Source organism: Gymnodraco acuticeps, unplaced genomic scaffold, assembly GCF_902827175.1.
Source record: "Gymnodraco acuticeps unplaced genomic scaffold, fGymAcu1.1, whole genome shotgun sequence".
NCBI lineage: Eukaryota > Metazoa > Chordata > Actinopteri > Perciformes > Bathydraconidae > Gymnodraco > Gymnodraco acuticeps.
The window spans coordinates 4,747,185-4,761,011 of NW_022989768.1; the positions used below are offsets into that span (position 1 = coordinate 4,747,185).

At 39.5% G+C, this 13,827-nt stretch overlaps 1 protein-coding gene across 3 annotated transcripts in view; it reads right to left on the bottom strand.

The window, feature by feature from the left end:
- Positions 1-6,509: 6,509 nt before the first annotated feature.
- Positions 6,510-13,827, bottom strand: part of kif18a (kinesin family member 18A) — a 49,240-nt gene continuing 41,922 nt past the window's right edge. For 2 of the 3 annotated variants that reach the window (XM_034217127.1, XM_034217119.1), the window contains 3 exons: positions 9,410-9,502; positions 9,111-9,208; positions 6,955-7,133 (listed from right to left, as the gene is read on the bottom strand). In XM_034217127.1, coding sequence (XP_034073018.1) covers positions 7,003-7,133; positions 9,111-9,208; positions 9,410-9,502 — 322 coding nt within the window. In that variant the 3' untranslated portion in view covers positions 6,955-7,002. Of the gene's footprint in view, positions 7,134-9,110; positions 9,209-9,409; positions 9,503-13,827 lie in introns of all 3 variants that reach the window. The other variant, XM_034217110.1, reaches the window with a different exon arrangement.

Here is a 13,827-nt window from a genome sequence, read left to right on the forward strand (position 1 = left end):
TCAGCTTCAGCTGTGGCTAAAGCACGGGAACCTTTTTCTTTTTAAAGACAGGATCAGGAACGACTTTAACCTTAACACTGTGGTTATCACAATGTCGATGTATCCTTGGGCAAGATACTTAACAATTGGCACTGCTCTGTATGAATGAGGTGTGAAAGGGTGAATGATATGTAGTATGTAAAAGAAGTTTGATGGGTCGAAAATACCTGATAAAGCGCAGGGTTGCCAACTTTGGGTGCCTGGCTGGAGTGAGATTTTGATATCATGGGTTTAATTACACATATGCGCACTAAATGACTGCTATCGTGTCAGTAGCGGGACTTTAGCATATATATAAGATATATATACAATATATACAAATACACAATATTGGACACAGACTATAAAGTTTCATTCACTAATGAAAATCAAACACATGTTTGTTTCCACTGTTTTGTCGCGATAAGCAATTCATTGACTTATCATACGATAAATAAAAATTACCATTTACATGAGGATGTGACTAGCAGTTTGAAAGGATGTACTTGAATTATTATTATATATTATCATTATGTCAGTGGTCTAAAATGGTCATACAACGGTGCTGACAATATTATCGTTTATCGCAACAATTTCCGGGAAAATGAATCCAACAAAATTAATTATCGTGAGAGGCACATGAAACACAAACACACAAACAAATCTACAGACTTACTCCAAACTGCCAAATATATGAATTAACACACTCTCACTCTCATATACTCTTTGACTCTATTTTGGCCTAATAGAACAATAAGCAGCAGACTTTTACTTTGTTATCATTTCTACTGGATCTTAGATCTGCGCATGCGCAAAACGGGTCGGGGATTGACCAACCGGCTCCCACTGCTCTGCTGTCTGTTAACGTTGTTAAGAGTGGTGGGGGCGGGGACTGGGAGGGAGCGGATCGATACCGGCGGGCCAGATACTCAACATTGTAAATAACCAACCAAAAACGATCGCCGGTTCATCTTGTTTTTGGCGTGAGAATAGTTTGGGCAGCGTGAGAGCGTGAGATTGAGAGTGAAAGCGTGTGTCACACGCCAGATGCGTGAGAGTTGGCAACCCTGTAAAGCGCTATAAGTACCATTTACCCTTTAAATGTATTGATGCCAAACCACAGAAATGCACTCAAGACAAAAATGCAAATAAAAAGAAATATAGCTTTTAAAACCTTTTTATTACATAGATGACATGAATCCTTAATCTTCCACTACGAAGAAGTTTGAACCTTAACTTCGTACTGTTTTCAAACCCGAACATTTTGGATCGAAACAATAATTAAAGATTGTACTGCTAACATCCCGCTAATGATAACGACTGTGTTGCAGAAACCTGATAAATCTTACATCAGATAAAGATCGATTAACTTTCATAACTGGGACAATTTTAAGGACTATGGAGATGGCCTTCCAATTGGTTCCAATTGCAATGATGAAGTGTATTAGGTTTGATTTTGCTAAAGATTTGATTCACGTCCAATGATGGCTGACGCTAAGTGGTGTGGTTTTGTTTAGAGCCTTTAGTCATGGTGACATTACAATAAATACAGATACAATTATTAAAACTGAAGGTGCTAACATACCCCTACCTAGACATTGTCTTCATGACTGGACCACTAGACCAAACGAATGTGTCCGTGTGGGATATAAAATTGATCCAAATCATAAATTATTAAGGATGTGGGAGAATACTAATTTAGATTTTGCTCATTACCTGTCGTGCCTAGTTATTAGTAATCCAAACTGTTTGGATGTACTAATAGTATTAACAAAGGTGTTAAGCTGAAGTTCCCTTACTGTAAAGTGATGCAGATGTGGATCAAGCAAAGCCTGTTCACGCCCACCCAGTCCTGAGAGGAGGTCTAATCAGGCTAAACAATGTGGGCTTGACATGGATGTGTAGTGGCTCGAACTTTATTTCAATTACTATCTAAAAAGTTATTCAATTAGAGAATACAAAAAATGTCAGGATGGATAAGGGACCTAAGTAGCTTTGCTGTGTCCAGCCAGCCTGCAGGTGGACGTCCTCACCACCGACACATTAACTTTGCCACACCCCAGCGCACAGGCAGGCAGTCGCCCACACCGCCCTGATTGAGAGATTTACATTTTGACTTAGTGGGCAGCATTGTTTCCCTGTGCTTCACATTGTTGCCTCACAGAAAGTAGGCCTTCAGTTTAAACAACCTGGGGGTCAAAGGGGTCACAAGATAAACCAGAGGGGGTCAAAATATTTGCTAACAGGGAAGGAATGCAACTAAACATACATAACGGAGGCGGCCATAGCTTTGTTTGAATAATTCACAAGCTGAAAAATGTTAGAAAACACTCCTTCACTCACCCAATTACCCCTAATGTGTTCATTCTGGGTATCAGAGGTACTATTTCTACTATTTGCAGCCCTGGGGTACATTTCCAGGTCCAGGGATTAATACATTCTAATTTAAAATCTAATTAATTTAGACATATCACTTCAGCTACATCGTAATTGGATGGATATTGCACCCATTATTGCCATTAGTGACTTCTCGATAAAACAGCACAAGCAAAGACAACATAACAACAGGATGCTGCAAAAGGAAGAGAGGATATACGGGCCGTTTGAGGGAAAAGGTGTGAAAGGCTGCCGAGAAACAAATATCATTTAAATGTCTGCATATTCCCGAACCCTGTTAAAGAGCGGGAGTCACCGATCCACTCAGTGTGCAGTGTTTCCTGGAAGTTGTGGTAAAGGGTAATGAGCATACACTCATGCACTGTAAAATACCAGTAGGTTTGGGACTTAACCCTGTCTCCATGGCAATTGCTGCAATGATGACAAATATTCAGTTTCAATAAACAAAATGACTAAAAATTCTGGAGCACTAAGTGATGCCTCATTGCTATGAGTTTTAGCGACACAGGAATTCCATGTGTAACACAGAAGGGACATGTTAACACAGGAGGATCTTTAACACCGACCGAATTTACTGACTGAATAAAAACAGAATTGGTTTGTCAGACTTTGTATTTGCAGTCTGTGGGTTCAGACTATAAGTCAGCATAGTACTTCAGTAGACTCTGCAAATGGTGAAATGTTTATTTGCAAGGCTACCTGCACCATACGGCTCATTCTCCGGAGGATGAGTCATCTGCAGGCTACATACAGTACATTTGAGGTGGGCTTTGGATAAGCTCCTGGAGGAGAATGTAGAGGGGCAAAGAACACTGCTGAGCCATCACAGCTGTACTGATTTTCTGTCACATTGTTTCACAACAGGAGACATTACCTGGTAAAGGAAACTGTAAATCTCACCCATCCCCCCCACTTTAACCACCGCACAAGGTCCTGTCTACTCTCAGCTGTGTATTGATAAAGGCGGCCTGGTATTTTCTGCCACAATGTTTCTCACAGAATGTGTTTGCTGAGTGAAATGCAGATTGAGATTATAACAGAAAACATTCCTGAAAACAGACTGCAGGGATGTCAAGCAAACACATAACTGAATGCACAGGTATTCAGATATAATTCGGTCGCAGCATAATTTGTTTGGTAATATGTGAATGAGAATATAAAACAATCTTCCTTTTTCTGAATGTGATACAGACAGTATATCATCTTGTTGAAAGATGAATGGTTGTTGTTACCTTAGATTTTTCAAAGTTTACGAACTTCTGTATGAAATAGATATTTTTTCAAACAATGTACGGTTTATTTTCCGATGTCTTATCGTGTCAGCACAAGTTTCAATCTCTGTAACGTTTTAAGTTATCGAGGCTTACCTTATGCAGAATCACTATGGCTGACTGTCTTTCGAGTTGAAATATCTCCACAAAGTGTGCTCGAATTGAAGATAAAGACACTTTTATTTTATACTTATATGTCAAATAGTTTGCTTCCGACTGACGGACATACTGGGCACAAATGTGCATGGTGTAAACAACAATCTCATTGGCGCTGCTTTACATGCCAAATCAAGGGTGCATGCCAGGAATTTCCATAAACCCCATTTAAATATTTGCATCAAGCATCACGGGAAGGGAGGATGATCAAAAGCAACTCTAAAGGGCCCAGTTTACGATGCAGTATTTTGACTGAATATTAAAAAACTTTTCAGATTTAAAAAAAATGTTGTATAATTTACCTGAAGTATCCAACAATGGTTTAATTACCTCGGGAAAACTTGAGAGGAGGAGCATGGATTAATGTATTTTTTCATTTTAATTCTACATTAACCTACATTTTTTTTGTGTTCACATTTACATGAGACACAGTACTGTAAGTTGACAACATGAGTAACATTTTTGTTTATGGGCAGAACAAAAGCCAACAAGTGACACTGTAAATGGGGAGAGGACAGACTGTAGGGGTGTTCGGCTTTAAGATGGTCATGTGAGTATACAGGGGCCAAAAAGTTCACAGCTGTGACATGCTGCTTTGTGGGAGGCAAAAACAATGAAAGAAGGATCATATGCTCATATTTAGCCATGAACACAAAAACACAAATATAAAGGCTCTTTTCAAACACTGAATTTTGCAAAACGCTGAAAGATTCTTAAATCAGGATTAGAATAAAGAGACGTATAATTTGCAACAGTGCTTTGAGTGTGTGCCTGTTGGTGTGATGGTATCTGGATTTGAGGTATGTTATATTTTGCTTAAAAAATGCTGAGGTTTCATCTACATGTAGAATCCTTTTTAGCAGCCTTGTGTGTTGTGTGTATCATCTCCCATCTTTGACTCGGCATGAGGTTCAATAACGGTTATTACAGCTGTAATTAGGAGCAGAAAATAAAACAATAAAGTCCACATTGCCTTGTATGTTCTCCAGTGACTCGGCGATGAAAATAACACAGCTACATTTAGTAACATAATGCAAATCAATTAAAAGTGCTCTGACTTGAGGGCGAAACATCATTAAAGTCACTGTGATCTTTGTTTAACAACACAAAAATAGAGTTAACAACTTTGTGACGCATTTGCACAGAGGTGTTTTTTTTTTTACTAACAAATCACAACACATAGCATGTAATGTCTCTCAGGGAGGCGAGATAAAACAATGGGTCCGACATGATCTGAGATTCTACCTGCAGTTGCTAAGCAACACCCACCTCCAACCTCTCAATCTGTCCCATTGGTCAGCAGGAAAAACGCACAAGGAGCCCCATTGGCTAAGAGAAAGTTAATAAACTTTAGCCAAGACCTGCCTCCCTGTGTGCGCACACACACTCTCTTTTTCTCTCTCTCTCTCTCTCTCACACACACACACACACACACACACACACACACACACACAAGAGATTCTTGTGAATGAGAGCATGAGAGGGTGTCAGTGCTTGCGCAGTACAGTGCTGATATATGCATTGAGCTCCTGAGCTAAAAATAAAGATCACACTGAATGCTGTGCTACTGAAAGTTGCAAGACTGAATTCAAAGTGACATGTCTAGTTCTCTCCAGACAGAGCAATGAGGTCCCACCCTCATCATAGATGCAGGAGGTATTTTTGAAATTCATTTTTAGTATAGAATTCTAATAAAAGCTTGTTCCCGACGATCCTTCACATTTGATCAGGCTAAAAACGAAACGTAGGAAAGCCTAAAAATATCTTAAGGGGGATTGAGCCAACCCAACCCATTTCCCACAGCACTGTCAGATGAGGTAAAGACTTCATCCACATACATCACCATTACTTTTACTCTGTTGTTATGCTTAGCTAACAATTTCAACCACTGATTCAATTATTATTATTTTTTTACATACAATATATATATATATATTTGTATGGAACCGGTACCCTACCCATTACTTTTGGCAAACAAACTGATTAGCTATTTCTATTAGCTCATTGTATCTGTAACTCTCGGCCAACCATCATAAAGCTATATTTTCGCTCTGTTTTTCCCACGTTACCTTTAGTTTACCAATATTTTAGCCGTTGTCTTTTAGCTATTTTTACTTATCTGCTTGCCTATCAGATTTTCATTTTTAATAATCACTAGTATATAAATAAATAAATATAAATAAAGGTAAAACTTCACTGAATTTTTGGACATCAGTGTTTGAGTTAGTGGTGACACCTCTTTCAAGACTGAGTGTTGAGTCAGTTGAGTTGTTTCACCTCTGTTGAGGTGAAACAACACTTATCATCCTGAAACCCCACGAGGCATTGGTAGAGACAAACAGCATCCCATCACTCACTACACTCTGGGTTTACCTTTTCTGATAAAGGTTTATGAAACGGTTGCTTTTTTTCAATAGGAAGACAACGAGAAAGTTACGTTTGTGAGTTATGCTGTGGGTCACTCCTAGGTCAGTTCAATTTCTCGTCGTATTTTCACCTTCCCTAAGTCCGGCCTACGTCACTTATTCATCGTTGGAACATCTTGTAACCAAAAGTTCATTTACCACTCTATCACCCTCTTCATTTATTCAGACCCTATTTCAATTGCAGACAAAGGCAGAGATTACATTTTAGAAAGGGACTTACTCATTCAAAAACATTCACAGATTATTTTACAAGCATTTTTATTATGATATATCCATAACTCCATGTTATTAACTGTACATCAGAGACAAAAGAGACAACAAATTCAAACTTTTCAGTGTAGAGCAGTTTCAATTCTTTCTGCAGCCATTCCTTTATCTAAGGTCAAGTAATCTTCTTTTGATATTAGCTGCCCAGGGACATTTGCTACCTACCAGATCACACCGGCTCTTTTTTTAGAGAACAGTTCAAAGAAACTAATGTATCTAAACATAATCAAATTGGATTATCTAAGAACTATACAATGTATGTGCAGTCAAGTAAAATGCCACTGCCGTGTGAGGCTAAATCCAACATATTAACATATTAGTGCAATTTATAACACATTTTGTTAAAGAAACCTCTACAGTTTTAGGTTTTGAAGAAAATACTTTTGAGGAGATGAAAATGTTGTAAAAAGATGGAGAATGGACATTTTCAAGAAGGCTAAATGGTGGGATTCAAACACAATGTTTCTTTACAGCCGTTTGGTCGCCCGTTTGAACTGTTGAGACGTTTTATAGAAAAAGGACTTAGACTTCTGAGGATCCATCAGGTTTCCTTCAGAAATGCTCTTCACAACTCTTTGTGGCCTGTTCTCCTGTGAATCTGAGGACAACAAACAAGAATAGTGTCAAGAGTGAACACACTAAAGCCCCTGTCACACTGTCCCGAAATTGACACCCGATGGACACACGAATATGGAATTGTGAATTTCGCACGAAGATGGCCCCGAACCACACACGAAGGCAACATTTACATTACATTTAAGACATACAACTGCAACGAAAGTACCCTAAAAACAATTATGTTACAGTACTATGATACTGTACTGATATCTTCAGACTTTGTTCTTTACTTTATCCGTCTTTATATGTAGAAAATATTACGTTTTCTCCGTAATGTTGTTTCCATAACAACAACAACTTCCTGTCAACTCTCCTTCAAAATAATATATTATATCCTTTTTAGTTTCACAGAACACAAATTGGGTTATTTACATAATATGTGTACATGATTTTGTTGTTCAATAAAACAACCCGATGGACACACGATAAAGGAAATGTTCAAATTCGGCTGTGATCGTAGCAACATCGGGCCATTCGTGAGGGCATCTTAAGCCATCGTATGACCGCCGGTGGAGTTTCTCAGGCTCCGGCAGCAACTTCGTGAGCGGTGGCAAAATCTTTGGCATGCCAAAAAATTGCCGAAGGACCTTGCGAAGGTTCATTTTCGTGTTGAATTCGTGTGTGAATGTTGCCCTTCGTAAGGACATCGTGAGGGCATCTTGTTATCATCGGTGCCATCGGGCATTCGCCCCGATCAGAGTGAGGGTGAATGCACCGATGATAACACGAAGATGACACGATTTGACAAGATGCCCTCACGAGTGCCTTACGAAGTTGCCGCTCACGAAGTTGCTGCCGGAGCCTGAGAAACTCCACCGGCGGTTATACGATGACTTAGATGCCCTCACGAATGGCCCGATGTTGCTACGATCACAGCCGAATTTGAACATTTCCTTTATCGTGTGTCCATCGGGTGTCAATTTCGGGACAGTGTGACAGGGGCTTAAAGGATGTGAAGAAACAACAATCATGACGCTGTTATTGCCATACAGAGGGCACCATTTTACAGGGTTCCTACACATTTACCACCTCAAAATGACAGTGTACAGAGTACAAACAGCTAGAGGTTTATTATGTAAATAAAAGGTTTTAAAATTAGAATGAATGTTACATTCTGAATGCCAGAAGATTGTAGCAAGGTACTCTAGCTGAAATAAGTGGATCAATACTTGCTGATGGCCTTGGTCTCTCGTTGGGTTGGGTCAAAATGCTGTGACTCTGGGAGCAGAGTAAGCTGGAGCAACACTACAGTCTGTTGCACTTGGCTTACAATAGCCACCTTGGGCAGGTAAGAGATGTCAAACGACTATACGCCAACAAATTGTATCTCTTTTTCCCATTTGGAATCTTTGGCCAAACAGGCATTATATTGGGCATTGCCAAGCCAGCCTGCAATAATGTTGACGATGATGCACTGTAAACCATCTTGCACAGAGCTGTTTTACAGGATGTGATGTACACACGCAGCTCTGCATAGTTGTATAAGTTAGTTGCAATTTATACATCTTGACTTAGTGTGTACGACATTAAACAGCTTTCAAAAACACTGTTGGAATGATCAATTCATATTTAGTTTGAAAGAAATCCTTAATTTTGGAAAACCGAATTGTCATGGGCAATAGTCTGGTAACAGTAATATTTTCCCATACATCCAGACCTGGAAATCTTTCAAAAGTCAAATTCCATATTTTTCTATAGTGTATAGAAACCCTTTATTTTGTCAGGCAATATCATTCTGGCTGCTAACAGCAACTCACAACAGTGAAAAATAAACATATAAAACATTTTGGTTTGTTCGAAATATACATTTCATCTAAAAAACATCTTATTCTGTAAATTATAGGTTGTATGCTTGCACTCTTAGTCATGACAGTCAATATTGTGAATAATTATGACTAGTTTATGTTTAGTGTCTGGATGTCTCCTTAAACTCTGTTTTTTCGGTGTTGACACTTACCCCCAAAACGATGCACTCTGAGGGGTCTGCTGGCGAATGAAGATTCTATCTTGATGCGCTTCGGTCCAGTCAAACGCTGCGTTATGTCTTCTTGGGTGCTGCAGTGAATAAAACAAGCAGAGAAATATAAATAGAGTTATCAAACAAAATATCAATAACTTGATTTCCTTCCTTTAATAGTCAGAATTGTCTTTCAATTTTGGTCTCAGTTCTGTACAGCTTTAGTCAGACGGCAAAATCATTATGTCAAAGCAAAGCGTTTTATCGACTGCAGGTAGAAGAAGCCAGAGGCACATTACCAGTTCATTTTTCGCTTTCCTTTGGCAGCCGACGTCATGTGCATGTAGGTCGGTTTGGCTCGTTGCATTTCTTGTAAAGTCAGGATCTGTTGACTGCAGAGCAGAGGTTCACCTTACCAAACAGTCTCTACTGACTTCTTATCAAAACATTCAATCAAAATAGCTTATTCATTGATTTGTATTGTGTAAGCTGCGTGTATACAAATCTGAAGCTTTGATATGTGATGCTTTGTTCCGATGCACCTGCATTGAGACATTTGGATATGCAAATATTGTGGTCTCTTTTTTTTAATAACACCTCAAGGTAGAAAATGAGTAGATCAATGCTTAAGGATTGTGTGTTCCCGTTTTAGTTTCTGTAAACTATCCATAAGTTATATGACATTTTACCCCGTATAATCAGTTTAATGCTCAAAATCCTCTAGCATTTCCATACTTATACGAGGTTTAAATGATTATGGACAAATTTAGCCGCTCTAAACTCCATCTCTGGCATCGCTTTGGGGCTAAAGCTAATCCCAAGAGAGCAAATACTTCCGATGCAGGACAAAACCCCACTGCGCTATAAACACACTGAGCAACCGGATGTCTGGCAAAACCAACCTGGTGAAAACTATATCTCCTTTTACGTATGTACCTTAATGCCATTCTTAATCATTAGCCCTTAACATTCACATTTACTGCTGAGTCAGGTCTCTACGTGTGTATTGAGGTTTTAAAAAAAAATGTTTTTCTTTTTTATTGTATTTCTTCCAAACACAACAGTTAAACTGTCTAAGTAATTTAAAACGTGTCTGCTACACTTTGCATAACCCCCGCACAGAGAACTGCCACACATTCACTTTGCAGTTCCATAAAATCGCCTTTATACAGTTGCCAGTCTAAAACTAATGCCGTTTCTTGAAGTCTTTTCTTTTTAACATCGTTTTCGTAGTTTACAATGTTGGCATCTACAATGGTATCTACTTTTGAAATATTTACAAAAGGTTCTTGCGATGCAATCGTTTTTCCAATCGAGATTTGACCTGTCTGCTGCAGGACAACCCGTTACCGGGCAGTGTTTTCTTTCCATTTGAAGACTTTCTTTATCAACCTAAACTCTTAAAGCGATTGACTCAGACCATCAGGGAAAAAGCACATAATATAGTATAATCAAATTATTCCCAATGTCTTTTTTTGCTGTGACCCTCAAAGCGACCACCAAGCTTTAGGAAAAATATTGCATTGCACCAATATGCAATTGTGCATGTGACGTCATCTGTCCTGCGCTTTAAGCTACTTTTGGAGATAATGCTAGCTTCTTCCATAGGAAAATATTTGGCAACATTGCTCTCAGAAAGTGGGTATAAGCCTTGTGTTTTAAAGAGCCTGTGACAGCATCCCAACAACTGTTGTGCAATGAAATATTGGGCTACTAGTAATCTCGAACCGTCAGTTTAAAAAAGAAAAAGCGATACCATTCCGTTAAATATCAATAATTTAGAACATCGCGGGGAAATTCCTTCGACTCATTTTGAAGTTTTGGGGGAAGCCGGAAGTGACGTCAATGCGGGAACGCTTCACTGTGCGGCGAGAGAGCCAAACACGGACAAAGTGTGTTGTCATGCGTAGAAATGGTGAATTACTGAGTTTAGGCACGTTAATAACGTTGTAATGAAGTTGACTACAGTATATTCATATTTGTCAGTGCTTTCATGTCAATTCGGCGAACATAAACATAAATGATCGTGGTGAAGATGATGATTACATTAGGATTAAAAATCGGTAGTGAGAGCTACTGAATTTCCTCCCGTAGGATGTGATATAAAAACAAATCGATTATTTTTGTAGTTGTAAACTCAAGTGGATGAAACTACATGTATTAGTGCTTTCATGTCAATTCGGCGAACATATGATACATTAAATGATCGTGAGAATGATGATTAAAAATCGTTTGTTTGAGCCGGTCTGCATTTCCTGATGAGAAAACAAACCGATGCTTTTTGTAGTTGTAGTACACCAACATGGATTAAACGTGTGTTTTTTTCACCACAATGTTGGGGAAATTAATGGATAAAATGCACGGATTATTATTATTATTATTCCCACTCCGATCGGGACACTAGGTCCACCGTTTCCCCGCAGCGAGGCTCCCCCCGTTGACAGTTTACGTGGGCTGGGTGCAGTCGCGGACTGGCCATCGGGACGAATCCCGATGGGCCGGTACCGAAGTGGGCCGGTCGGATAAATCACTAGCACATCCCCCATAGGCGGCGCGTGAGGCTCAGGTTTGGGAAGGCTAAATAACTTTTTTACCTGACGCTGCCCGCCTCCGGCGTCTATAGAAAAGAGATCAACTCAGTGTGCGGAGTTTAAATCTCTCAAGTCATATTACAGGATAAAGGAAATACAGTTTAAACTGCCGTAGGCCTATGCAGAGAAGACGCCGACGTGTCGCACTTATCATTCATATTACATCATCAATCAGATCATCGATCATATAATATCATAATATATCATATATTTCCTTATCTGCCGTGTCTGGCCGTGCAACACTTACAGTGTCACATACTGTATGCAGAAGTATTATTTTAAGCAACACATTATGTTGACGAAACACTCGAGTCAAATGTAATTAAAGTCAGATCCACTCGTGTCTTAGACGTGAACGCGCTCTCAGCTGGTGAGAGAAACCCTGGCTTGATTTACCGAGTTGATAACCAGCGTCGTAGGACCGCTTAGCGAGATCTCGTTTGTTAGTTTGTTGTTGTTAGTTAGTTTGTTACTCAAACATATCCAGGGTCTGTTGAACTGGCTTCGTAGTACAGGGCACAGGTGGCTGGCAGCGCTAATGTCAAAGACACAGACATTGCATTATATTTGTATTTTACCAGGATGCAGTGACACAAATATTTACATTTACTATCTACAGCACCCGCCGCCCCTGACATCCCCCACTCCCCCCGTTGACAACTTACTAGCGGTACCGAAGTGGGCCGGTCGAGAGTCCCGGGATGATTTTTAGTCCCATTCCACCACTGGCTACATGACCGTATGATCGCCCATATTGACGCACCTAATTCCTAAACTTCTAAGAGATACAACATAAACCGATCCTTCAGCCTCATATGAGCTCTCAGACACGTTCAAAATGAAACTGTCTGAGCTATCTGAGCTTGCTGCTGTGTGCACCATCGTGCGTTTACATGCAGATGCTGGGATCCTGAACGGTGCAGCTGGAGCGCTGTGCCCGCAATGACGTCACACGTAATTTGGCGGGACTTGAAGAATCCCCGAGCAGATCCAGGAAATGGTCAACATTGAAGGGCAGATTAATGGTTATCAAAGTACAAATATCCAAAATCAGTTCAGTAACGGTTTTCAAGGGGACAATATTTACTCAAATTGTTGGGTTTGGATGATGGGGGAAACTCGTGTCACAGGCTCTTTAAGTTAAAGAAAAACAACTCCTTGTGACACAGCTTGATCGTGGGGCAGTACAATTGTTCCCCAAGCAGTTATATTTCCTTTGATTTAGCTAATGCATTTAGATTTTAACCTGTTAAGCCGAAATGACATTCCCAGAACAAATGACCATATCTTCCCTTCTAAAAGGGTTAAATTAATAATCTTTTTTCTCAAAGTAATGGTAAACCTGTGAGTTGGATGTAGAAAAGTCAGAAGCAATATAGATGTTTTTTATTTTAAAGAAAATTCAGATTGAACATATAGTAAAAAACTGTAAATTATAGTGTCCGTCCAAAAAATATTTTTTACTTATAGTGAAAACTACCCTTGGATGATGGTAAGGTAGACTAAAAGCTTTAGGATTCCAAAGTACAACATATAATAAGTACCCTGTATCAAGGTTGATGCAAAACAAGTGTCATTTGACCTTTTTAGAGAGGTTTAGCAAAATAAACTCCACCTCTGAGGTGATTTGGGTGGAAATGGCCGTTTTTACCGTTTCTCTGGAACCCATTGGTCGATTTTGGTGATTGACTTCTCTTTTTGACCGTTAGAGCCAATAGAATCAAAGGGGAATTCCCCATATACACACATGGTAAAAAAAGTAAGGTGGTGGCTTTGCGCATGCAGGTTTGCATCAGAGTGAACCTATCTCTCGCTCTGACATCTGGAAACGGAAAAGCAGGTTTATTGCTTATGGATTATCAGAAATCATTTCAAAGAGACAGACACATTGGATTAACCTATGGATTAACTTCAGCAGCGTTTTTATTGTTTTAATGAAGACCACTTTTGACCAGACAACGACCAAGGTGAGCCATGTTGCAGTTTTTAGCTACCTAGCGCCACATGTTTTGATGTCTGTTCTTGTCAATAGCTTTGCGAGTTCTTATCATGGAGTGATGATATATGTACCGATCGATTCTGTGTCATCTCACGATGCAAATCGATGGGTTGGGCGTGCAGCTACG